We start from the raw sequence: 27,183 nt of genomic DNA on the forward strand, positions 1-27,183 counted from the left end.
ATCAGTTGGTTGCCTCCTGCATGCACCCTGATCAGTGCGGGGAACCTGCAACCAAGGTATGTGCCCTTGATCAGAATCAAACCCAGAACCCTTTAGTCCTCGGGCTGATGCTCTATCCACTGACCCAAACTGTCTAGGGTAATAATTGAATTCAGACCCTTCCCCAAAAACGATGTTCTTGAGACATTAGCTATCATCCTCTAATAAAATGATTATGTTAGCATAGGTGATTGACATAATAAATTACACCACAACATGCCTGGATTTGATTTTCTTTTCCCAGGACTGACCAATTGCATTAGTGGCTTGCTTTGCCAAGAACAAAATAAGTAAACTGGATTTTACAATAGCTAAATATTTTGCAGCTTGGAGGGTTTTTTTTAGGCATTTCCTTTACTAGAAAATAAATTATTCAGTATTATATCAAACTGTGCAGTCACTCTGTGTTTTTATACATTGAATATTCAAATAATAGGAAGGGTAACCTGTTACACCAGGAAATTGGGCTTTTTGAAATTAAATCGAACTAGTAGAATCTAGTCAGATGCTAATATTTTTAGCAAAGGAGGGAATAAATAAAACCTCACCTTTGGAATGTTGCTTTAGGCTTCTTTTTGAATGTTTTTGAAAGTCTACTAATCTTTTTTATCTAATTCAGTTTGTATATGGACTAGCTCTGTGTTTTGAGAGATTTTAGTGTAAAAGCATGGGGAGCATTAAACCAATGAAGCAGGATCTGTTGGTAAGTTATTTTGAGGGAGCAATGTTATTAACAAGATTAAATATAGTATTAAAGATTAAGAGTAGAATAGGACAATTTTCTAATAGTGCAGGTTTTTAAGAGAAGTAGGAGGGGAGCATTTAGAAAAGACAGGTAATTATTTGCAAATCTGCCTGGGTGACATGAAATGGTCTGTAATCTTTTCATTCTCTGGTTAGATGTTAAAAAAGTTCCACCTTCTTTTTCTTGATATTTGTCTTTTTTAGATTGTCAAAAGAGTGGGGAATAGTGAGGAAACACCAATGATCGGAGATAAAGTTTATGTCCATTACAATGGAAAATTGTCAAATGGAAAGAAGTTTGATTCCAGTCATGATAGAAATGAACCATTTGTCTTTAATCTTGGCAAAGGTAAGAGGGTATTTTTGAGTTTTGTTTTGCTTAGATTTTTTGCTATTTATATTATATAGGAGTTAGTGGAACCTATCTTCGCCAGAAGTAAAAAGATTTTTTTTTAATCCTTACCCAAGAATGCTTTTTTTTTTTTAATGTGTTCTTATTGATTTCAGAGAGAGGAAGGGAGAGGGAGAGAAAGAGAGAGACATCAATGACGAGAGAGAATCATTGATAGGCTGCCTCCTTCACGTCCCCTAGTGGGTATTGAGCCTGTAACCCGGGCATGTGCCCTGACCAGGAATCGAACCATGATCTCCTGATTCATGGGTCGATGCTCAACCACTGAGCCACACCAGCTGGGCTCAGAGATGTTTTTTTTTAATTGATTTTAGAGATAGAGGGAGGCAGAAAGAGTGAAACATCAATGTGAGAGAGAAACATTGATCAATTGTCTCCTGCACCCTCCCTGTCTGGGAGTTGAATCCAAACCCTTTGGTGTATAGGATGATACTCAACCAACTAAACCACCTGGCCAGTACACAAAAGAAAAGATATTTTAAAGTAGTTCTCAGATTACGGCCCCTGGATCCTTGGGTGTTCTTGAGATCCTTTTAGGAGGTCCATAATGTCAAAATTATTTTCATAATATTATTTATCTTTTTACTGTGGAGCCAAAGAACACCAGCAGTCATGTGTCCTTTACTGCCCTCATTTACTGTTTAAGTTAGAAAAAAAGGGAAGCCAGTTTCACTTAAGAATGTCCTTGATATAGTGTATAAAATACTAATTTTATTCAGTCCTAATCCCTGAGTTTCATATTGTCTTGCTGTTTTGTGATAAAGGGAAGCACATATAAAGCACACTCTACACCAAGTTCATAGCTCTCAAGGAAACACACCTGTGCACTGGCTTTAGTGGAAAGCTGTACTAGCTGCTTTTTTCCCCCCATGAAACATCATTTTTATTAGAAAGGGCAAAAAGTATGATTGTTCAGACTTGATTATTCGTAGTAGGCAGATATTTTCTTGAAAATGAGTGAAGTAACCTGTCACTTCAAGGAGAATAGCTGACAGTATTTGTTACCATTGAATTTTCAAGTGAAGGTTACAGTTTGGACATTAGTATGTGCCACTTTGAGTTTGACAGCTTCCCAAAGCCTAAAAGATTTCTGATGAGGTCAGTGGGTGTTAATGTGTGTGCTTTAAAAACTATTATCTGATGAAATCTGTTCGCATTTGGAAAATCTGTGTGACTCAGTGAACAAGCACTTTCCCAATGACCAATGCAAGCTATTATAAAGTTATACATGAGTAAAAGATTCATTCACTGTGCACACTAGACCAGTGGATTTACTGTAGTATAAGGTAAAAAGTCATTGATATGTTTTCAGGTTCTACATTGCAACTAAAGTGTATGAAGCTACCATTTGTCTAATTTTGATGTAGTAATGTATGATTACATTTCATAATAGCCTGGAAAGGCTATTAGAATACTCTTACCTTTTCAACTATCTATCTTTGTGAGTTTGGATATTTTTGCCATGTACATCAATCAAAATTGCAACAGACAAAAATAAATATAGGTTTGAGAATCTGGTTGTCTTTTTATTTTTTATATATATTTTTATTGATTTCAGAGAGGAAGGGAGAGGGATAGAGAGATAGAAACATTGATGAGAGAGAATCATTTCTCAGCTGCCTCCTGCACACCCCACACTGGAGATCAAGCCTGCAACCTAGGCATGTGCCCTGACCAGGAATTGAACTGTGACTTCCTGGTTCATTCATAGGGGAATGCTCAATCACTGAGCCACACCAGCTGTGCTTAGTTGAAGTCAGACATATTTTACATTTGTAAAATCACAAAACAATGTCACACTCCTCACTAATTATTTTTTTGGAAAATATAATATTTTCACAAAAATAAGTATATTAATATAATGAGATTATTTTTATTTTTAAATGAATTGTATGTAATTATTTTTATCTTTAATATTGTAACTATCTATAGGTATATAAGTGAATTTTGGGGGTCCTCAATTTTTAAGATGTCAAGGGATCCTGAGAATAAAAAAGGTTAATAACCACTGTTTTCCCCCAACTCAGTGTTTACTATAATTTCTTTCTTTTTCTGCCTCTACAACTTAGTTGAATTGTTAACTAAGCAGTGATCTGGGAAAGGAAGCAGCAAGTGAGGAACTAAGGAGTTTAACTCTTCCCGCCTTTCTGTCACTCTGTCTTCCCGGTACTTATAGATGTTAGTTGTCATGGTGCCTTCTGCTTTCTGTCCAGCTGTTCTCTTTCCAGGCCCTAGTGCTGGCTGTGCCACTGCCCACTTCTCCTTTGGGTCCTTCATGACTTAATGGCTCATGTGAGATTAATCTTGTGTTTCAATATGATAGCAGTCAGCCCTGGCTGGTGTGGCTCAGTGGTTGAGCATTGTCCCATGCACTGAAAGGGCGCTGGTTAGATTCCCATTTTGGGCATATGCCCAGGTTACCAGTTTGGTCCCTGGGAGGCAGCCAATCAAAGTTTCTTTCTCACATCAGTTTTTCTCTCCTTTTCCCTTCCTCTCTCTCTAAAATCAATAACAACATGTTTCTTTAAAAAAAAAAAACAGCAATTAAGATTATTTTCCTTAATGTAGCAGATAATAATGGCAGTTAAATGAGAATTTTTTCCATTTTTGTTGATTTAGGGATGTGAAGCTCAAGGGCCATCAGTATGGCTATGACATTATTTAATTTAGATGAACTCAGAGTAAATGGCCATGGCAGACCTCTTTGTTCCCACTGCCCAAATTTTACTCTACCCTTTGAATTTCTGTCTGGAAGAAGTTGATGGATTTGAGATAAGTCTTCTCTTGGCAATTATCTTTGCAAGTAGACTTAAGACTTGCTGAGAATTTATACTGCCACCTTCTCTATCCAGATATTCTCAGTAGAACACTCTATGATGAAGAAGTCTTTTACGTTTCCTATAATTTTGAGCAGAGAGAAGAGAGATAACTTTCAGTGACATGGTACCTGCAACATAACTATTTAGAGACAGCATCTCTCATGGGGAGAGCATCCAGCTGGGTGTTGGGCAGCCAGGGTTCCTCTCTTCGCTCTTCATTCTGGTATGTTAACATGAATAAGCCACCTAACCTTCTTTCCTGATCTTATAAAATGTAGAAGAGCTTTAAGATTAATCCTGAGCCTACAATTCCATTTTTGTACTTTCTGCAAAGAATACAGGAATAAAAACTGTTAATAACTAAAACCAAGCAAATGACAGAGCCTTTAGAAGCTCCCTTAAAATGATAATTAGAAATATGATAATAGAGCAATATACTTTTGGTAAAACTTGTGTAACATAATGTGTTCAGTTACCTGTATAAAACAAGAAACATTGGTTAGACAGTGTTATATTTATACTAGAGGCCCAGTGCACGAAATTCATGCACGGGGGTGTGTGTCCCTCAGCCCAGCCTGCACCCTCTCCAATCTGGGATCCCTCTCACAATCCAGGACTGCTGGCTCCCAACTGCTCACCTGCCTGCCTTCCTGATTGCCCCTAACCGCTTCTGCCTGCCAGCCTGATCACCCCATAACCACTCCCCTGCCAGCCTGATTGATGTCTAACTGCTCCCCTGCCAGCCTGTTTGCCCCTAACTACCCTCCCCTGCAGGCCTGGTCACCCCTAACTGCCCTCCCCTGCAGGCCTGGTCACCCCTAACTGCCCTCCCCTGCAGGCCTGGTCCCCCCCAACTGCTCTCCCCTGCAGGCCTGGGTACCCCCCAACTGCCCTTCCCTGCAGGCCTGGTCGCCCCCAACTTCCCTCCTCTGCTGGCCTGGTCACCCCTAATTGCCCTCTCCTGCAGGCTTGATTGCCCCCAACTGCCCTCCTTTGCAGGCCTGGTCCCTCCCAACTGCCCGCCCCTGCTGGCCATCTTGTGGTGGCCATCTTGTGTCTACATGGGGGCAGCCATCTTGGACCACATGGGGGCAGCCATCTTGTGTGTTGGAGTGATGGTCAATTTGCATATTACTCTTTTATTAGATAGGATAGAGGCCTGGTGCACGGGTGGGGGCCAGCTGGTTTGCCCTGAAGGGTGTCCTGGATCAGGGTGGGGGTTCCCTTGGGGCATGGGGCGGCCTGGGTGAGGGGCCTGTGGTGGTTTGCAGGCCAACCACGCCCCCCGGAGGCCCAAGCGGAGGCCCTGGTATATGGGATTTATTTATCTTCTATAATTGAAACTTTGTAGCCTTGAGCGGAGGCCAAGGCAGGCCAGGGTGTGAGGAAAGCTTGGCTTCCTCCATCACCAGGGGCAACTCAAGCCTCCTGCTCTCTCCAGCTCTGTGGCTGCTGCCATTTTTGTTGGGATTTATTTATCTTCTATAATTGAAACTTTGTAGCCTTGAGTGGAGGCCTGGGCTGGCCAGGGTGTGTGGAAAGCTTGGCTTCCTCCAATGCTGGGGAAACCCAAGCCTCCTGCTCACTCTGTGGCCTCAGCCATCTTGATTGGGTTAATTTGCATACTCGCTCCTGATTGGCTGGTGGGTGTGGCTTGTGGGTATAGCTGAGTGATGGTTAATTGGCATATTGCTCTTTTATTAGATAGGATGCTATAGCAGTAGCTACTTCATCAAAATGAAGACAAATGATATAAATGGACTATAGCATACATATTGTATATTGAACTCTCTTGATCCCTTATATTGTACTTACTCTCCCAAGGAAATAAATAGAAGTAAATAGTTGGATGGAAAGTCGTGCTAAGTTGAGGATTTTATTGTGAGTTCAGTATTTAAAATAGAATTGTAAGAGCTTATTTATAAAAACATGCAAAATACAGGGTGGGGCAAAGTAGGTTTACAGTTATTCATATGGAAAACAATCTGATAATTAATAAATAATAATACAAGAATAAACTTTGTATTTGTGTGCTCACAACTGTAAACCTACTTTAGCCCTACACTGTATAGTTGCAAAATATTGCAGATCAGAAGTTGGTAATACATCCTGGAAATCCTTCAAAGAAAGTACAGCAAGCGTGAATCAGATGTATTTTTAATTATCTGAAACTCATTAATGATTAACCTCATATTTAAATATTTATTAGCTTTTATATTTTAAAGAAAAACTTTTTACAATTAAAATATTTTCTTGCTTCTCGAACTTTTCTACTCCCATATGAAAAAGTGTGTGTGTTTTTTGTATAATACGGTACAGATTTCATCCTGGAGTGTTGTGAAGTATGCTTATATTTCAAATGCAAACATACATTTAAAAGTTATATAATCAATAATTTTAATCAAGGGTACAAAGACCATTGAATGGGAAAAGGACAGCTTTTTCAACAAATGTTTTCCCAAACTAGATATTCACATGCAAAAAATGAAGTTGGACCCTAAATTTATACCATATACAAATAACTCAAAATTGATCAAAGATCTAAATATTATAAGACCTAAAACTGTATTTTCTTATAAGAAACCATAGAGGAAAAGTTTCATGATACTGGATTTGGCAGTGATTTCTGGCTGTGTCACCAGAAGCAGCACAGGCAACAAAAGTAAAAAATACATACATTATACTATATCAAAATTTAAAACTTCTGTGCATCAGAGGATACAGGAACAGAGTGAAAAGACAAGGTATAAGATGGGAGAAAATACTTGCAAATAGGGGGTTAATATCCACAGTACATAAAGACCTATAATTCAACAACCAAAACACCCCAAATAATCTGATTTTAAAAGGGAATGGACTTAGACATTTCTCCAGCAAAGATATATAAATGACCTACATGTATATGAAAATATGCTCAACACCACTAATCATTGGGGAAATGAAAATCAAAACCACAATGAGATATCACCTCACATCAATCGGGATGGCTACTATAAAAAACAAAACAGCCCAGTTGGTTTGGCTCAGTGGATAAAGCGTCGGCCTGCGGACTGAGGTTCGATTCTGGTCAAGGGCACATGCCTAGGTTGCGGGCTTGATCCCCAGTGGGGAGTGTGCAGGAGGCAGCTGATCAATGATTCTCTCTCATCATTGATGTTTCTGTCTTTCCACTCTCCCTCTTTGAAATAAATAAAAATACGTTTTAAAAACCGTTGACAAAGTTGTGGAGAAATTGAAATCCTTGTGCACTGTAAACTGGTGCAGTCACTAAGGAAAATGTTCCTCAAAAAATTAAAAATAGTACTACCATATACCCCAGTAGTTTTGCTTCTGGGTATATACCCAAAATAACTGAAAGTGTCTCAAGAGGTATTTGTGTACTCACGTTCATAGCAGAATTATTATTAACCAAAAGGTGGAAGCAACCCAAGTGTTTACCTACAGGTAGTGGATAAACAAAATGTCTTATACATGCAATAGAATATTATTCATCCTTTAAAAAGGGAAATTCTGACACGTGACAATACTGATGAACTTTGAGGACATTAACTAGGTGAAAAAAAGACATGGTCCTTCCTCCTTTTTCAAATCTCTCCTTTTTTATGTTTCCTGCCTCTTTGTTAAAGTTTTCACTGAGTTCATTGAGCATCCTTATAACCAATGTTTTGAATTCTGCATCTGATAGATTGCTTGTCTCCACTTTTTTTGGAGTTTTGTTCTGCTCTTTCATTTGGGACGTCTTTCTTTTTCTCCTCATTTTGGCTGCCTCTCTGTTTGTTTCTGTGTATTAGCTAGAGCTGCTATGTCTCTTGGTCTTGGTAGACTAGCCTTATGTAGCAGGTGTCCTGTAGATCCTCACTGGTCACCTGAGCTGGGTGTTCTAGGTGTGCCTCCCCCTCATGTGGACTGTGTGCACCCTCCACTGAGCCAAACCAACTGGGCTGTTTTGTTTTTTATAGTTGAGCCTTAATTGCTATTGGCATGTCAATCAGAGGGATTTACCCCCAGGCTGATCCCTTCAAGGACTGGCCATCACGATCACCATGAAAGAGCCACCCCATGGTGCAGGGGCAACTCCAAGGAGTAGCATTCACTTCATCGGGACTCTGGTGCCTGAGCCTAATTGTACTTCAGCCACAATCTCCAATGGTTTTCACAGTCAGAAGTCACGGGGACTTCTCTTCCTAGAACTGTATCCTTGGGCTGGAGAGCCTGGTGTGGGGCTGGGACTCCTTGCTCCTCTGTGGACAAGATTTCCCTTCCGATTTTTATCTGCCACATGTGGGTGTGGGATCAGCTCATTCAGTGTCTCCACCCCTCCTAACAGTCTTGATGTGACTTCCTCTGTATATCCTTAGTTGTAGGACTTCTATTCAGTTAGATTTCAGGTGGTTCTGAATGATGGTGGTTCTGTAGTTTAGTTGTAATTTTGATGTGGTTGTAGGTGGATGCGAGGACTGCATACATTTCCCTATTCCACCATCTTGACTGGAAGCCCCAAGATCAAGAATCTTAAAATGTTTTGCTTTGATCCAGTAATTCTACTTCTAGGAAATGAACTTAAGGAACTGTGGTAGAAGCTTGCTTAACCAGCTCCAGATTAACTGATGCTCTTCATTTGTTGGTAAATATCCTAAGTGATACTGTTGGTTTTCTGTTCTGTGGTCCAACATTCTGCTTTAGCCAGTTGACTGGCCTGGTCAGTGCCTCCAGTAGCAGACCAGTAGGAACACAGCTGTAGTTGAACAAGCTGGGCTCATTATTCATTGTAGGAAGGGAGTGTGCACACTATGGGGTGTCTCAGTAAGAATATTCATAAGGACTTACATGATTTGGGTTTGTATTAGGTAATTTGGGGAAGGGTTTGAGGAAGAGGGGCTTTGCTTTGGATTGGATATTATTAGACTGTGGGGCAATTCTTTGCATATCTAAATAAATCTTATTTGGGAGGGCTGACTAGCATGAGATGAAAGCTACACCTGCCAGGGAGTAGCAGTCCCATGTTAGCCATGAGAGGGGGATGTTTGATATTCTGTAGGTTTCACAGTGACCTTGTTTTTTGTCCATATTCAGACAAAATTTTGAAGTGTTTCTTGTTTTGTCTCACTTTCTCATGGTCTCAGAGTGACCTTGTCTGATGTTGATATTTTGTGAGATTGTTTATGTCCAGCAGGAGAATAACATGGCCTTGTTGTGTGCCCCAAGCCAGCTTCAGACATCACTGAGGCCTAGCTGTGTCAAGCAGTTTCCAGATATTCAGGGCTGGTTTTTCTTTCTCAGATTGTTGATAAGAATCAGTTGAAACCTGTTTATATCTATTGTACTTTATGTAATTATATAATTTTATTAGATAGCATGTAAAACATTGAAGTTAGTATAAAAAAGATGAATTCTTTGAAAACGTAAGTTGAATATTTTTGGAAAGACTTAGTAAGGTGAATTGCTAACAGCATTTTTTTTTAAATGGCTATTGAATTAGGGGTGGGTAAAAAGCGAAATAGAGGCCATTGAGAATATGTTTTTTATCAGAAGGATTCTGCATACTGATTGCTGATGTGTCTTCTGGTTCTTATTCCACTTCAAAGAAACCCACATTGTAAATTACAAATGGAATACCATGTGTAATTTATCTAGTAAAGAGGATGTGGAACTCTTATCATTGGAGCCACACTCAGAGACAAGGCCTTGGCCTTCTAACACAAGGTTAGTGCATTAATGTACTTTAATATGTTTTAAGTTAAAAATGTTTGAGGTATGTGTATGTTCTTTTTTTATGATTCTTCATTTAAAGAAACGTCTTAAATTAACCTACCCTTTTGACTTCTGGTCAAGCTATAAATCTTTAGATAGATACCTGACATCATCCATGAGAGTATAAAAGCTCACTGTCACTTTAAAAGCATCAAGTGGAACAATAAAAGCAGACCAGGCAGTACCCAAAGAATGTCAAGACACAAGCTTTAATACTGACTCAGTGAGTTTGCATTTTCTTTCTTAGAAGTCATGGAGTAAGAGTACTATGCCTCCTATGTAGGGAATCCTTTGCAGAAGAAATAGGATCCAGGACTACCAGCAGATTTTGAGCATCACACCTTACCTCTCACTAAAATGAGATTGTGAGTTGAGTGGGTCCAACCTTCTCTGCTAGCTAGTGTTTCTTTTTTCTGCTGACTTTTTCTGCAACTAAGTGGAAACAAGTGTTTGTGGCATGATACACTAATAATTTTTTAATTAATAATAATACAACCCTAGTCAGTTTGGCTTAGTGGATAGAGCTTCAGTTCGATTCCGGTCAAGGGTACATGCCTGGTTGTGGGCTTGATCCCCAGTAGGGGGTGTGCAGGAGGTGGCCGATCAATGATTCTCTCTCATCATTGATGTTTCTATCTCTCCCTCTCCATTCCTCTCTGAAATCAATAAAAATATATTTAAAAATAATAATACATGCCGAAACCGGTTTGGCTCAGTGGATAGAGCGTCGGCCTGCGGACTCAAGGGTCCCAGGTTCGATTCCTGTCAAGGGCATGTACCTTGGTTGCGGGCACATCCCCAGTAGGGGGTGTGCAAGAGGCAGCTGATCGATGTTTCTCTCTCATGGATGTTTCTAACTCTCTATCCCTCTCTCTTCCTCTCTGTAAAAAATCAATAAAATATATTAATTTAAAAAAAAATAATAATAATAATACAGATGTGAAAATGACATCATAGGTAAACGCTATGCTCGCCTTCTCCTTCAACCACATCAAAATTACAACCAAACTACAGAGCAACCATCATTGAGAACCGCATAAAATCTAGCTGAATAGAAATCCTACAACTAAGAATATAAAGAAGGAAATCACATTGAGATTAGGAGAGGTGGAGACACTGAACAAGCTTGGCCCACACCCACATGTGGCGGTTAAAAATCAGGAGGGAAATCTCAGTTGGTGAGGTCGTCCCCTCTGAGGAGCAAGGAGTCTCAGCCCTGGGTTTCAGTGCTGGGAAGAGAAGTCCCTGTAACTTCTGGCTGTGGAAATGGGTGAGGATTATGACTGAGGGAGACAAAAAGCTACTGGAGACCCAGTGCACAGGCTTACTTGGGCTCACTTGCTCTGAGCTCCAGAGTTGAGGCAGCAATGTGAAAGGTGCCAGGGACATACAGGGAGGAACTGAATTGTCTGGCCTTGAGGCAAGGGCTAGAGCTGGGGGGCAGCTTTCTCCCAGACAGAAGTACTGGCAGAAGTCATTGTTCCTTTGCTAAGTCCCCCTGCAGGCACAGTGGGGCACTATATCTTGTCTTGAGTCTCAAAATACCTAATACTGTTTGCCCTGCCCTGGTGATTGATTCTCTGAGACCCCACCCCACTCAACATTCAGGCCCACCCAAGCTGGTTCCAGTGGCTTTTCCATACTGGCAGGCTTTCCCAAAATCTGTCAAAGGTTCACAGACCCCATACAAGCAGCATCTGGCCTCTGTGTGCCCCATATTTTTTGCTAAACAAATACAGGGAGGCTGTCAAAATGAGGAGACAAATATGTTCCAAGTGAAAGAACAGAACAAAACTCCAGAAAAAGAACTGAACGAGAGAGACAAGCAATTTACCAAGCCTAGCACTAGTGCAGCAGGTCTTAGTTCACAGCTTAGCCTCTCCCAGGCACCTCCAAGCCCAACACAAGTAGCAGTCATCTGCAGATAACTTTGTAGCTCATACAAGTGCCCCAGGGCATAGGCAGTGGCTGACCTTGACCTGTATTTTCCAAGTGGTCCCAGAGTCAGCACACCCAGTGGCCAGCTTTATACCACACCAGAGCACAACCCAACCACCTTCACAAATGACATACCAAAAGGCTGACTCAGCAAGCATCCATGCCCTGCTAAAGTGAATGATGTTCTGTGGCGTTAGGCCCCGCACAGCAGCTCCTCTGCTATAGTCAAGGCCAGTCCTCACAGCCAATCAGCCTGAGGGTTACTCCTTCCTTGATGTGCTAACAATACACAAGGGTACACCTGGAGCACCCAGTTCAGATGACTAAGGAGACTGCACCTGGCACCTATTACTAAGACCAGGAGATAGAGCAGCTCACCCAAAAGAGAAACAAATACAGGGAGGCTGTCAAAATGAGGAGACAAATATGTTCCAAGTGAAAGAACAGAACAAAACTCCAGAAAAAGAACTGAACGAGAGAGACAAGCAATTTACCAGATGTGCAGTTCAAAATATTGATTATACGGATGCTCATTGAACTCAGTGAGAACTTTAACAAAGAGATAGAAAACATAAAAGAGGAGATAGCAACCTGGCCTGTGTAGCTCAGTTGTTTGGACGTCATCCTGTACACTGAAAGGTCGGTTTGATTCCTGGTCAGGGCACATGCCCAGTTGTGGGCTCAATCCCCAGTAGGGGACATGTAGGAGGCAGCTGATCAACGATGTTTCTCTCTATCCCTCTCTTTTCCTATCTTTCTAAAAAGCAATAAAAACATATTTTTTTAAAGAAAAGGTCCATCAACATGTTGCCTACAAGAGACTTACTTCAGATCAAAAGACACAATTAGACTGGAAGTAAAGGGATAGAAAAACATATTTTATGAAAATGGAAACAAAACAAAAAATTTGGGGTAGCAATACTTACACCAGACAAAATAGACTTTAAAGCAAACAAAGGTTATATATCAAGAGACAAAGAAGGACCCAGCAATTCCACTTCTGGGTATTTCCCAAAACACTAATTTGAAAAGACATATGCATCCCTATGTTCATTGCAACATCACTTAAATATCCAAGATATGGAAGCAAACTAAATATCCATCGATAGATGAATGGATAAAGAGATGGTACATATATATAACGGAATATGATTCAGCCATAAAAAGAATGAAATCTTGCCATCTGTAACATGGATGGACCTAGAAAGTATTATGTTAAAAGTCAGAGAAACACAAATGCCATATGATTTCACTTATATAAGTGGAACTTTAAAAACAAAATAAGTGAACAAACAACAGAGAAACAAACTCAGATACAGAGAACATTTTGATGGTTGCCAGATGGAAGACAGGTTTGGGGAGATGGGTGAAAAGGGGGCAAGGTTAGAGTTAGGATTAGCATTGCCAGCTATAAAAACAGTTTCTGGGATGTAAAGTACAGCATAGGGAATATAGTTAATAATATAATAACTATGTATGGTGTCTGATAGGTACTAGACTTATCAGGGATCACTTTTTAAGTTATATAAATGTTTAATCAGCCCGGCTGGCGTAGCTCAATGGTTGAGTGTCAACCTATGAACCAGAAGGTCACGGTTCAATTCTCTGTCAGAGCCCATGTTGGGCCCGGTGGGGGGCATGCAGGAGGAAGCCAATCAATGATTCTCATCATTGATGTTTCTATCTCTCTTGCCCTCTCTTCCTCTCTGAAATCAATTAAAAAATATATTTTAAATGTCTAATCACTAAGTTGTACACGTGAGACTAATCTATGTCAACTGTAACTGAAAAATTAAAAAATTATTTAAAAAATTAATTAATTAACCTACTCATCATAGTCCTGATTGTGTCAGGTAAGAATGTTTACCAATGCAAAAAAAGTCATGTGAAGATTTAGGTCAAAAATTGTTCACTAAAACTTTATAACAGCGCCGAAACCGGTTTGGCTCAGTGGATAGAGCGTCGGCCTGCGGACTGAAAGGTCCCGGGTTCAATTCCGGTCAAGGGCATGTACCTTGGTTGCGGGCACATCCCCAGTGGGGGGTGTGCAGGAGGCAGCTGGTCGATGTTTCTCTCTCATCGATGTTTCTAGCTCTCTATCCCTCTCCCTTCCTCTCTGTAAAAAATCAATAAAATATATTTTTAAAAAAAGAAAGAAAGAGGGAAGCAAGCAGTTTAGTTTAAAAAAAAAACTTTATAACAGTAAAAAATAAATACAAACAACCTATATGTTTATTAGTGGGAGTAATGAAATTATGGTATATCCAAAAGGTAAAATAGTGTATAGTTATTAAAAATCATGTTTTCATGAACTAACAATCAAAATAGAGACATACTCATAGATAAAGAACAGGCTGACAGCTCTGGGCGGTAGGGTGTGGGAAGGCATGGGACATGTTGGGAATTTTTTTTTTTTTTTTTTTTTAGAGAAAGTTGAAGGGATGGGAAGAGAGAGAGAAAGTGATGTGAGAGAGACACATTGATTGGTTGCCTCATACACACACTCTGACTGGGGCCAGGGATCTAACCCGCAACCCAGGTATATGCCCTTGACTAGGAATTGAACCTGAGTCCCTTTGGTGCGCTGGCCAACATTGTAACCACTTAACACCACCAGCTCATATAATCCTATATAATAAAGAGGTAATATGCAAATTGACCCTCATGCCCTTGCACAAGATGGCCGCCCCCATGTGGTCAAAGATGGCCGCCACAGGGGAGAGCAGTTGGGGGTTACCAGGCCAGCAGGGGAGGGCAGTTGGGGGCAATCGGGCCAGCAGGGGAGCAGTTAGGCGTCAATCAGGCTGGCAGGGGAGTGGTTAGGGGGTGATCAGGCTGGCAGGCAGGTGTGCGGTTGGGAGCCAGCAGTCGGGCATCCCCTGAGGGGTCCTAGATTAGAGAGGGTGCAGGCTGGGCTGAGGGACACTCCCCACCCCTCCTCCTCCGCCCAGTGCATGAATTTCATGCTTTGGGCCTCTAGTATGAAATATAAGGAGCAAACTACAAAACGAAATACACTATGACCAGGATTTTAAGAATGTAAAAATGTATTGCCTGGCCAGTGTGGTTCTGTGAGGTTGAGCATTCACCCATGGACCAGGAGGTCACGGTTCAATTCCCAATCAGGGCACATGCCTGGGTTGTGAGCTTGATCCCCAGTGTGGGGCATGCAGGAGGCAATCAATGATACTCTCTCATCGTTGATGTTTCTATCTCCCTCTTCCTTTCTCTCTCACAAATCAATAAAGACATTTAAAAAATATTTACTATGCAAAGTCTACATATACAGGGTGGGGCAAAAGTAGGTTTATAGTTGTTTGTATGGAAAATAATACAACAATAATATAAGAATAGGCTTTGTTTTGCATGCTCAAAACTGCAAACCCACTCTTGCCCTGCCCTGTACAATTTGAAGGAAATAAACCAATAAATGGACAGTTTACCCTAAATGCCAAGGTTTCAGAGGTTTTTTATTGTATTTATGTTTTTTTATACTTTCCACGAATTGTATAATGAGTATGTGCTATTTTTTTATGTTGGGGAAATGCTTTTTATGAAAAGAGTCCCAGTGTTGGTCATTTTAAAAACACCTGTGTCCATATCATTCTGGCTCTTCCCTCTGTGTGTTTTATTCAGTACAAGAAGTTTTAATGTTCTCAGATGAGAAAGAAAGCAAAGGCACAGGCATGACTTATTTAGCTTGGGGCCCCTGTGGATTAAATTGACAGGTTGTTTCCAGCCTTAAGGCCTAGCATTCATACCATCTATGAGTTAAGCTTTTGCTGAGTACACCAACCCTTACCCCAAGGCAAATGCCCCTTGTTTATACGCTGTTTCAGTGTTTACCACCACTTTGTTTTTGAAAGGAGGAGAAAAAAACAGTACAAGTATCTTTCTCCTCCACTGGCCACACGACATTGCATGTTCCTTAGAAGGAAGGAAGGAATGGCCACTTAAGTATTAGTGCCTAGAAAGACGTTTGCTCCTCAGTTAACTGGCTAAATGTCTTGAACAAATGTACGGTAGAACCCCCACAATATAAAGATTTTCTGAAGGACCTTGTAAGGTATTTGTCTCAAAATACCAATTCATAGTTTTAAAACAGTGTTCTCAGTGGCCCATGCTAAGACATAGAAGTCTTTGAAAAGCATCAGTGGCAGGAAAGCAGCCTGTTGCAGCAGCCTTTACATTGCTTTTGATGGTTTGGGCTATTTTCACAGTAGAACCATGTGTGCATGTATAAATTGATGTAGCCATTTTAGAAGGGCAGTTGAGCAATATCTGTCAAATTGAAAATACACATAACCTTTGTACTTCTAGGCATTTACTCTCCAAATAAACTTGCACAAAGTAGGCAAACACATATGGACAAATGTCCTTATCAGAGTACTGCTGGTTCTGTGTTTCCCAATAGGAGAGTGACTGAAGCACTGCAGTCATTGAGAACAAGGTTGGTCTGTTTGTATTCACGACAGTGGTAATGATGTTACCCTTTATTAAGTGCACATTATATGCACTTTGCCATGCATTTGACATATTTGATAATTCTTATAATAGCTTTATGGCAGGTATTACTATTATTATGGCAGGTATTAGCATCTGTTATTATTTTGAAGATGAGGAAAATGAGGCCCAGAAATTAAATAACTTGCACAAGTAAGGGGCAGACTTGGTATTGAGAGCCAGGCAGTTTGAGGCTCAAGCAGGTTGCACTTGGACCTCTGAAATGCATATCCTCCTTTCTGTTGACAGAGAAAGATCAAGATACGATGGTCCTTGACTTACCCAGGTTTGCCTTACAATTTCTTACAATGTAGAGAGGCATTACGCAATCAGCAGAAATGGGCTGGTCTAGGCTGTGATATTTTGTAGGTTAGGTGCATTACATGCATTTCGACATATTTTCAGCTTACAATGGATTTATCCATACATAACCCCATTGTAAGTCGATGAGCATCTATTATAAAATAAAAAAGCAGTTCAAAACTGAAAGTATAGTATGCTGTCATTTGTGTTTTTAGTTTTCAAAAAAGCCACAGCACACAGTGGAAGGATACAAAATAAACATAACAGTGCTTCTTACAAAGAGGAAGTGGATTACCTTTTATCTCTTACATGTGTTTTAGTAATAGGCATATATTATATAAATTTTTAACTAAAATAAGTGTATCTGATATTTTGAAAAGTTAAATGCTTACTGAAGTCATGAGTCTCAAATGCTTTATCCCTTCCCTTTTACATACCTTAGTATAGGGCAGTGATGGCGAACCTATGACACGCGTGTCAGCACTGACACGCGTAGCCATTTCTGATGACACGCGGCTGCCTTAGCGGCCGCATGCCAAAAAATGAAACATTTACGAAATAATGTTTTTTCCTCAAAGTGACACACTACCCGAGTTATGCTCAGTTTTTTGGCGAAGTTTGACACACCAACCTCAAAAGGTTGCCCATCACTGGTATAGGGTTTCCCTTATTCTAATATCCTACCACCGCTCTCAGTTCAAGATATCAGCTCTCTTCAGAATTCACTTCTTCTGGGGTTCATTGTTTACCTGACCCCACTTTAAATAGTTAAGTTTTTATTGACATAGCACCTTAATTTTGTATTTTATTCCTTTAAATTACCTACATTTTTCTATTGTTTCCTAAAGGATTTGAGATTGCTTATTTTAAGATATGATTCTATAACCTAGTATAGTTCTATAGTTGAGCAGTAAGATTATCTTTTAGTTTCCTCGAATTAGGCAAAAAAAAAAAATCAGAATTTTATAATTCTTGTGATTTGACAAAAGGACACATACCATTTTGTTTTTCTTCTAAAAAAAAAAAAAGAACAGTTTTTTCCCCTCATAATAAATTTGAAGAAAAGGTCTGTTCCATAGGCTCTTTTATGCAATTTATTCTTTTCTGGTTATTTTTGTGTGTTGTTTTTCTCTACCCGACTAAATTATAAGCTTCCTTAGGACAAATTCAGTTTTCTTTCTTTTTAAAAATTTCATTGGTTGATTTTGAGAGAAACATCATTTTGTTCCACTCAGTGATTGAGCATCAATCCATGAACCAGGAGATCACAGTTCAATTCCTGGTCAGGGCACATGCCCTGGGTTTTGAGCTCCATCCCCAGTGTGGGACGTGCTAGAGGCAGTCAATCAATGATTCTCTCATCATAGATATTCCTCTCTCTCTCTCTCTCTCTCTCTGCCCCCTCTCTCCCCCCTCTCTCCCCCCCTTTCCTCTCTGAAGTCAGTAAAACTAAAAATTTTTTAAATGAATTTATTTCTCAGTGTGTAGCTTTTACTGAGTTCTTTTGTAACCCTTCCTACCTGAGTATATAGTGTAAAGAATTGGAAATTTGTTTCAACTTTTGTGTTAATGACAGTTACTTTTTTAAAATATGGCCTATAGCTTTTGTTAAAAAGGAGACAACTGGTCCAAAATGGAGTCACTTGTGCTAAGCCTCACATCAGCAAACCAACTTAATACCTAACATAATTGCAGTTTCAGCCTCTCATTTTTTTCTTTCTCTTAGGCCAAGTTATCAAGGCATGGGACATTGGAGTGGCTACCATGAAGAAAGGAGAGATGTGTCATTTACTGTGCAAGCCAGAATATGCATATGGCTCGGCTGGCAGTGTTCCCAAAATTCCCTCAAATGCAACTCTCTTTTTTGAGGCAAGTATGTATGTGATGCTGCCTTGTTAGCATCTGCTCTGCTACAGTGCTGGTTCTAAAGCAATAGGCAATAGAACGAGGAGCTAAGCTTGCTATTGAGAATGAGATCCAATTTATTTCTTTTGGAGCTTGACTTTTTGAATTGTTTCCCACAAATCCAAGGGGTGTGTGCCAGTGCTTTCTTAGAAATGTGTCTCTGGCACAAAAAGATCATATCCAAATAAACAAGCGACCAGGCTTAGCAGTAAAGGTTCTGGACAGTAGTGTGAGTATGACATACTAAAATTGACCAGAAGACAGGATGGAAATGTGGGAAATAAATGTTGACATATGCCTAAATCAAGTTTTTGGTTTTTGTATTTATTTAGTTTAAACCTTACCCAAGGATAAGGATTTCACTCTCTAAAAATCATTTTTTTCCATTGATTTTTAGAGAGAGTGAAAAGGAGGGATGGAAGTGGGGAGAGAGAAAGACACATCGATTGGTTGCCACCCACATGCGCCCTTGTCCAGAAATCAAACTCGTGACTCTTCAAGGCACAGGCTGATGCTCTAACCACTGAGCTCACCAGCCAGGGACTAAATCAAATTCTAAGGTATTTTCATATTATAAAGGTTTATAAATGTAACAGATCTCATTAGACACAGTAGGGGTGATAACCTGTTATTGATTGTGTGTTGAGTTACACACATTTGACCAAACTTGATTTTAAAATTGAGGGGGGGAAATAAATGTCTGAAACAGTGTAACCAGGTAAGATACACCCTTAAGTGGTTACAGGCCTGGTTTCATAGGATTTATTCTTACAGTTTAAGAAGAAGATTCCATGAATCTGGGACGGAAAAGTGGTGGTGTCTCAAGTCAGACAAAATGGTTTTCAGCCAGCACTTTGTAGTTCTGGCTTTTTGCCCATCAGGCAGTTTTCCTAGTATTTCCTGTCTGTCTTTACTCTACTCCCCACAGGATGTGGTCCCAGACATTATCATTACATGAAGGTTCTTTCCAGGTATTGAAAAGTGCAATGTTCTTGTTTTCCCACTCTTTCAATAACTAAGATGCATAGATAAATATAAAACAGTTTTATTTTGTAAAATGAAAGAATTGGTTGCCCTTGCCTTTAAGTATATTAAATTGGCTTTGTTTGATCTTTTCTCAGCCAAATCTCTTTTTTCTTTCTAGATCGAGCTCCTTGATTTCAAAGGAGAGGATTTATTTGAAGATGGAGGCATTATCCGAAGAATCAAACAGAAAGGAGAAGGCTATTCAAACCCAAACGAGGGAGCCACAGTAGAAAGTAAGCAGATGTGAGAGCAAAATAGTCCTGAATAGTTGGGTTCCATCTATGTGGGTGAAATGGAGATTTCTTTTTAAAACTCTGTTTATAGAAATAAATATAGTGAATATATATCAACAATAATTTAAATTTGACATTTATTTAATAATCTCATTTAGTAAATATTTACTCAACATGTATGTGCCAGGTACTATTCCAGACTCTACAGACTCACAAAATGAACAAAAGAATATCCCATCCATCAGGGAATTCTTACTCTGTGGACTCCTTGGTGTGCTAACAACTGTATTAGTTGTCATATATGTTTATTCACATGTTCCTCACAATAACCTTATATGGTAAGATTTATTATCCTAAGAAGAGAAAAGTGAGAAGTTTTCTAAATTGCCGGTACGGAGTTACTAAACAGAGCAATCCTATATAATAAAAGGCAAATAGTCCAAATGGAACAACCGAACAACCAGTTGCTGTGACGTGCACTGACCACCAGGGGGTGCGCATGGAACATGGTGGGCATCAGCCGTGATGGGATGGTGGAGCATTTGAGCAGGGGTGCCAGACCAAGGCAGGGCATCGGTCACTGTCATCAGGGTGAGCTTCTGGTGGTTACTGAAAATTCTTTGCTCCCGTGCACTGCAGTCCTGCCCGACACTCGCACCTGCTGCCGGCGCCGACTCCACTTGCACCCACTGCCAGTGCCAGAGCCACCACTCACACCCGCTGCCAGTGCCCGGCGCTGGTCCCAATCATTCCGCGCCGTCAGCGGATGTGAGTGATGGCTGCCAGCCCCAATCGCCCTGAGGGCTTCTCCACCTCCCCCTGCTCCTGAGGGGCAATCGGGATAGCAGCCACCACTTGCAACCACTGCTGGCACCAGCCCCAATCACTCCGCGCCATCAGTGGATGCAAGCGGGGGGCGGGGGGACGCCATCAGCACATGAGAATGGTGGCAGTGGGAGTGGAGCTATTGGCAGACAGGGTACCTGGGCCACTTTGGGAGAGGCCGGGTGGGGGTATGGAGGATGGGCCGAGACTCACCCATGTGCCCACTGTGGCCCACAGTTCCTTTCAAGGTCCACAAATTCGTGCACTGGGCCCCTAGTAGATTATAATGCCCTTCAGGCCTCTCCAACTCATCTCCCTGGCTGTCATCAAGATAAATCGTTCATCATTTTAGTTTGATCAGAATTAGATGAGAGTGTTCATTCTGTTCTATGTCAGGAGACCTCGGTTCAAGGTCTGCTTTGCCATTTATTGAGTGACCTGAGGCTATTTTATTTTTTCATTTGCCAAGTTGGGAGTGAGGATATTAACTGAGGTCTTGGATGACTGGTCATCTTCCTCTGAGAGCACATTGTGTACACCACTGTGTATACTGCTTATCAGTTAGCATTGCAATCAGCATTTGCCCATTTCCTCAGTACACAGTGAGTGCTTGACTAGAAGCTTCTTCATCCTTTTGTTTCCAGCATCACCAACAGAGCCTTACTCAGAAAATGCATTTTGCATGGATAAATGTTGGAAAGATGCCATTTATTAAGCTGGAGTACATTAAAAAGAGGTGTGAGAAAACAGGACTGCTTCCATTAAGGAAAAAAATCAAATAACTAAACAAGGATGGCAACATGAACTATTATAAAAGGCCCATTTGAAAATAAAGACTTCATTTAAAACTGTAAACTAGAATAGTTGATTTTTATATATTACTTTGGACCCATATTTCATTTTTATGAGTCTGGCAAATTAATTCAAATTAGTTGTTCTAAAATTGGAAATAGTTACAAATAGTATTACTGTACTACTGCAATTGAAGTGTTTAGATAGTTATCATTCACAATAAGATTTAGAATAAATGAAGAAGAGCTCAGATGTATGTTGGAGAAATACCTAGACCAGGGGTCAGGAGATAGGATTCTGGCTTCAGCTGGCTCTCTTGGACCTCGCCTCTTGAGCTTCAGCTTCCTTCCTGTACAGTGATGCTGGCAGGTAGACCTCTTGGTTCCTATGGTCCCACTAGCCCTAAACATTCTTTGATAGAATTCTAAATGTTTATAAAAGTTATAGGAATGGTAGAAAATCATTTTCAGTATATTAACAATCACTGTTCCAGCATGAGTTTTCTTATTTCAATTAAGATGACCATCTTGTAATTTTTATCCAGTGCTGTCCTTTTTCCATTTTAAAACAGTCACTGTGTTCTAAAGTATTCTAATTGACATTGTTATGATGACTGTTAGTCATGGCACTTTAGTTTAATTGCCAGTAGTGGCTACGTTGTGACTTTTAAGCTTTGCTTTCATAGAAAATCCAGTCTGACTGACCTAAGGCTCTAAATAGCCACTAGCTCCTCTTCTCCCAACTCCTGGCCTCACATCTTCTGCTTTGTTAAATTCAGTGCTTGTAGTACATCGAGGTGCTGGCTGGATCTGGCTCTCTTGCCTGTTGCCTCAGTGCTTTCAACCACATTTGCATGCAAAGAAGGCAGACAATGGGCAGTAAGTTTGAAATGTGAAAATTTCAAGAGTAGTTTTCAGAATTCAGATTGTTGGAGTACCCTTTTCGCTCACCTCTTTTCCTTCTCCAAATCCCACTGAAGTGAGAGATGAGGAATTATTGCAAAAAAAAAGAGAAAGAAATCCACATTAGTGCTGGAATCTAGGAAGAATACAAGAAGTGGATCGGAAATTATGAAAAATTCTGGAATATGTAAACTAGATGGAACTGGACTGATGGAAACTAGAGTTGGGAAACTCAACCCAAAACAGGTGTAGAGAAGACCTCTGTAGAGGTACATGCCGTTCTTCTCAACAAGCTTGGGCAGAACTCCAAGCCCACAGGCAGCTGGTGTGAGGGAGCCGAAGCAGGCTATGGGGCAATCCTCAGGGTTGTTATAAAACAATATGGAACAGCTGGGCCAGTAAACCTCTAGTGGAGTAGTTCTTTGGCTGAATTTAGAATTACCTGGGGAGCTTTTAAAATTATGATGCTCAAGCTTCAGTCCAGACCAGTTAAAAGATTCAAACCTCAAAGGATGGAACTCCTCAGGCACAAGTGTGTGTGTGTGTGTGTTGTTTGGTGGTGTTGTGTGTTGTTTTTTATAACTCTGTAGTGATTCTAGTTTGCAGTCAAGGATTGAGAATTTCTACTCTAGGGTCTGGCTGTTGCTTTTGCTCTCAGGCTGAAACCAGTAAAGCCAGGTAAAAATAAAATAGGGATCTGCCTCAGAAGACCCCACATGTTAGGACTTGGACTGTAGATGAGGACGTCAAGTATTTTTGAACTTTTAAAACATGTAAAGGGGGGGGTGAAATAGTAGACACTCTAGCATGTTTACTACACAACAGTAAACATGCTAGAGTGTTTTGCTCCTCAAGTAAAACTTTTTCGTACATCCCCATGGAAAAGTGTCCCCAACCTTCCTGTGCACATCATGCTCAGCACAGAGTAAATGCCCAGGAAATATCTGTGGGATCCTCACCAGAGAGCTGTACAATTAGCCCACTCTGTTTAGGATAAGACCTACTGTGGAAATGTACTCCTTAAAAATACTGTGCTAGGTACCTAACTGTAATCATTTCATCTTGCTTAATCCTGCCTCTGTATTATGATCAGACAATAAAAAACCATCAGCAAGTACCAAGAAAAAGAAGAACCAAGATGAGCTAAGAAGAAACAGAACTTTTAAAATACTAATTACTATCTTCAGAGATATTTAATGGTTATTAAATGCTTAAGTCAAACAACCAGCTTCTTTGAAAAAGGAAAGGAAGGATCAAGTTTCTGGAAATAAAGAATATGATTATTGCCCTGGCTGGGTAGCTCACTTGGTTAGAGCATCATCCCCATGGCTAAGGTTGTGGATTCAGTCCCCAGTCTCAGCATATATAAGAAGAAACCAATGAGTACATAAATAAGTGGAAAAACAAGTCAGTCTCTCTCTCTCTCTCTCTCTCTCTCTCTCTCTCTCTCTCTCTCTCTCTCTCATCAATAAATAAAAATTTAAAAAAATATGATTATCAAAATTAGGACTCAGTAAGGGTTGAAAAGCAAAATGGAAGGTCTCAGTTGATAGTGGCATACAGGATACGTTCCTGGTGAAATATCTTAATTCCATAGCTTAAAAGAGAGGAATAAGCTGTTTTCAAGGAATGAGAATCAGAAGGACATCAGACTTGTGTGTGACAGTAAATACTAAAAGACCATGCTTTGAACACTTGTCTAACTATGAGTATTTCAAACTTGAGAATTCTATACTCAGCCAAATGATCATTTAAGTATGAGAATAAAATTAAACTTTCTGGAATATGCAGACTCATACCTTCTTTGAAGAATAAAAATCCTATATAATAAAAAGCTAATATGCAAATTGTCATCATGCCGTCACACCTTAACGGCTCAGACACTCAACACTGGGGAGAGAGGATTGGGTACCAGCCAGACTGCGGCCCAGGAGAGGGACAAGCCACATGCCCTGCAGTCCTGGGCGCCAGCGGCTGTGCCTACAGCCTGGCCCAGGAGAGGCACAAGCCACACACCCTACATTCCCCACAGTCCCAAACACCAGCGTCTGCGCCTGCAGCCCAGGAGAAGGACAAGTCACCCGCCCTGCAGTCCCGGGCGAAGCCACCCGCCCATAGTCCCCTGCAGCTGCGGCCGGCCCGGGTGAAGCCGACGCAGGTCCTAGGTGCCTGTGGCCTGCCAGAGGGAGGGAAGCCTGGGTCCTGGGTGCCTGCAACCAGCCAGGGGAGGGGATCCTGGGTCCTGGGTGCGGGGCAAGGCAGAGGCGGTTAGGGGTGATCAGGCAGGCAGGCAGGCGAGCGGTTAGGAGCCAGTTGTCCTGGATTGGAGAGGGTGCAGGCCGGGCTGAGGGACACCCCCTCCCATGCACTAATTTCGTGCACCAGGCCTCCAGTACTATAGAATATACTAAAACGTCACAAAAACAATAAAGTCAAGAAGTGAAGACTCAGGCATAAGAAACGTTAGTGAGCAAAAAAGGTGAAGTTGGATACATTTATCTTGAAAGATTCTAGAAGTGGTAGAACTTTAATGTTAAAAATAATAATAGTTTAACAGTCTGGAGCTAGGTTCTAGGTTATTTTAACAAAATGTGGTACTGGTGGGAAATGGAGAAGGGGAGGCAAAATTGCCTCAATTTTCTTATTCCAGGAAATATTATTCTGATTGTTAACACTGATAAAAATTATATATACCTTGAAATTATTTGTTTAAATTTAATGATAGATACTAGTAAGAATAGCATGTAGAGGATCAAGAAACATTGTATAAATCTAGCAAAAGAAAAATAACAAAAAAATTATATAGAAAGCCTAAAATAAGATGGTAGGAATAAAACAAATCATCAGTGATTATAAAAAAAATAGGGATAGGATTCTCATAAGGTTAAAATGACAACAAGACCTAGCTGTGTACTCTTTGTAAATAAAACACCAAAAACAAAATGGCACCAAAAATTTAAAATAGAGGAATGGTTTTATGTGCCCATGTTGAGACCTGATAAGAAGCTGAGTTCTTTTTTAGTTTGGTTTTTCACATACTTTTCAAGTATCGATGTCCTGCCAAATTTTGCCCAGTAGAAGAGAGAAAATTCTTGAAACCATTTTATTTTATGTTTTCACAAAATAATGTACTGTGACACTTGGTCTAAAATGGACAGTATTTATTCTTTCAAATATTTTTTATTTATATAGCTCCTTCTAAAAAAGGCATCTTTGAGTTTTAAGGTAGAGTAAAATCTTAGTAGAAAATAGTCTTTTTATTACTAAAACATCCAGCCAATGTGTCATTTATTTTAGAATAATATTGAAAGACAAAAGCTCCATATAAGTAAAGAATTTAAATAGCTCTTGGAATTTATTAAAAATAGGAGTACTGACTAATATATCAAAAAGGAGAATTACGCCAAAACCAGTTTGGCTCAGTGGATAGAGCGTCGGCCTGCGGACTCAAGGGTCCCAGGTTCGATTCCGGTCAAGGGCATGTGCCTTGGTTGCGGGCACATCCCCAGTAGGGGTTGTGCAAGAGGCAGCTGATCGATGTTTCTCTATCATCGATGTTTCTGACTCTCTATGCCTCTCTCTTCCTCTCTGTGAAAAATCAATAAAATATTTTTTTTTTAAAAAAAAAAAAGGAGAATTCCTATAAATGAGTGAAAATTACTACCATTTTCCATACTGTTCTGTTTTCAGATTAATCATTAAATAAATATTTTCTTTCTGCCCCTGAACTGTGTATTGGGCACTGTGAGGTACAAAAGAAGCATAAGATCTTGCCTTTGCCTACTTTTAAGTTTTATTCACAATTTGACAGCTCTCTCTGTGGAGTCATCAAGTGATTTCCTTTACCAACTTCTAAAGTATGTTTTATCTGGTGTAATTTACCATTAATTACAGCTAACATTAATTGAGTTCGTCTTTGTGTATCCATATGTAACAGTGTTTTCACACAGTAAATACCCCAACATATGAATGAATGCCAGGTATTGGGCTAGAACCTTTATTCAGTACTTAATTGAATCTTCACAACAATTATGAGTTAGCTAATATAATTTCTCCCATGCTATGCATGAAGAAACTGAGTCAGACAATTTAAATGAACTTGCCCAAAGCCACAGTTGTTAAATGGCAAACTAAGACTGGAACTCAGGTCTGATTAAAGTGCTAACTCGGGCCCTAACCGGTTTGGCTCAGTGGATAGAGCGTCAGCCTGTGGACTGAAGGCTCCCAGGTTCGATTCCGGTCTAGGGCATGTACCTTGGTTGCGGGCACATCCCCAGTGGGGGGTGTGCAAGAGGCAGCTGATCAATGTTTACCTCTCATTGATGTTTCTAGCTTTCTATCCCTCTCCCTTCCTCTCTGTAAAAAATAAATAAAATATATTTAAAAAATAAAGTGCTAACTCGGGTAGAGTAGTGAGGATTTGTGTTGGTGTAGAATTTATTGCTATGAGTATGCTTCCTATTTAGACTAAGATATATGTCATCTGTATAAATGTAATTCTATTCAAGTAGCCAGCTTCCAAGCCTGCTGTCAGTTATGATCTGTCCCTCAGTTTCATAAGCAATCTTACAGTGGTATTTGTTCATCTCGAATAGTTTGCCCTCAAATTGACCACCATGCCTGGTGGGAAGTTTCTCTTCTAATCAGTGATTAAATATACTCTCTGATTTTAGAAATCCCTTCTCTGCTTCCTCGTTTACCTTTTCACAGGTTAAGATCCCCTTGTCTCTTGGATGCTCTTGCTCTATTAGGCAGGAGACACGAGCAGAGAGAAGCTCATTTGGCATGAATTAGGCAGCAGAGAAAAAACCTTGGCAAGTTGGAGTAACCTGCCACAACCTGGTTTTCTCTGGCCAAATGACCGATCTCGTCTAGTAGTAATGCTATTACAACATTCCCATTTAGATCCCCATGACCCAGTAATTGTTTTGGGAATGCGTGCAAAGCTATCAGACACCAACAACTATAATTAGAAAAGGGAAAACAGACAC

General features: G+C 40.3%; 1 protein-coding gene across 6 annotated transcripts in view; it reads left to right on the forward strand.

Moving 5' to 3' along the window:
• The window catches only part of FKBP5 (FKBP prolyl isomerase 5), a 116,368-nt gene that overhangs the window by 64,749 nt on the left and 24,436 nt on the right, over positions 1-27,183 (forward strand). For 4 of the 6 annotated variants that reach the window (XM_079781538.1, XM_079781536.1, XM_079781539.1 and 1 more), the window contains 3 exons: positions 988-1,132; positions 18,236-18,378; positions 19,559-19,673. In XM_079781538.1, the coding sequence (XP_079637664.1) occupies positions 988-1,132; positions 18,236-18,378; positions 19,559-19,673 (403 nt within the window). Of the gene's footprint in view, positions 1-987; positions 1,133-8,458; positions 8,639-9,599; positions 9,718-18,235; positions 18,379-19,558; positions 19,674-27,183 lie in introns of those variants that run through there. The other 2 variants (XM_079781540.1, XM_079781541.1) reach the window with 2 other exon arrangements.

This window comes from Cnephaeus nilssonii (assembly GCF_951640355.1).
Source record: "Cnephaeus nilssonii genome assembly, chromosome: 9".
Classification (NCBI taxonomy): Eukaryota; Metazoa; Chordata; class Mammalia; order Chiroptera; family Vespertilionidae; genus Cnephaeus; species Cnephaeus nilssonii.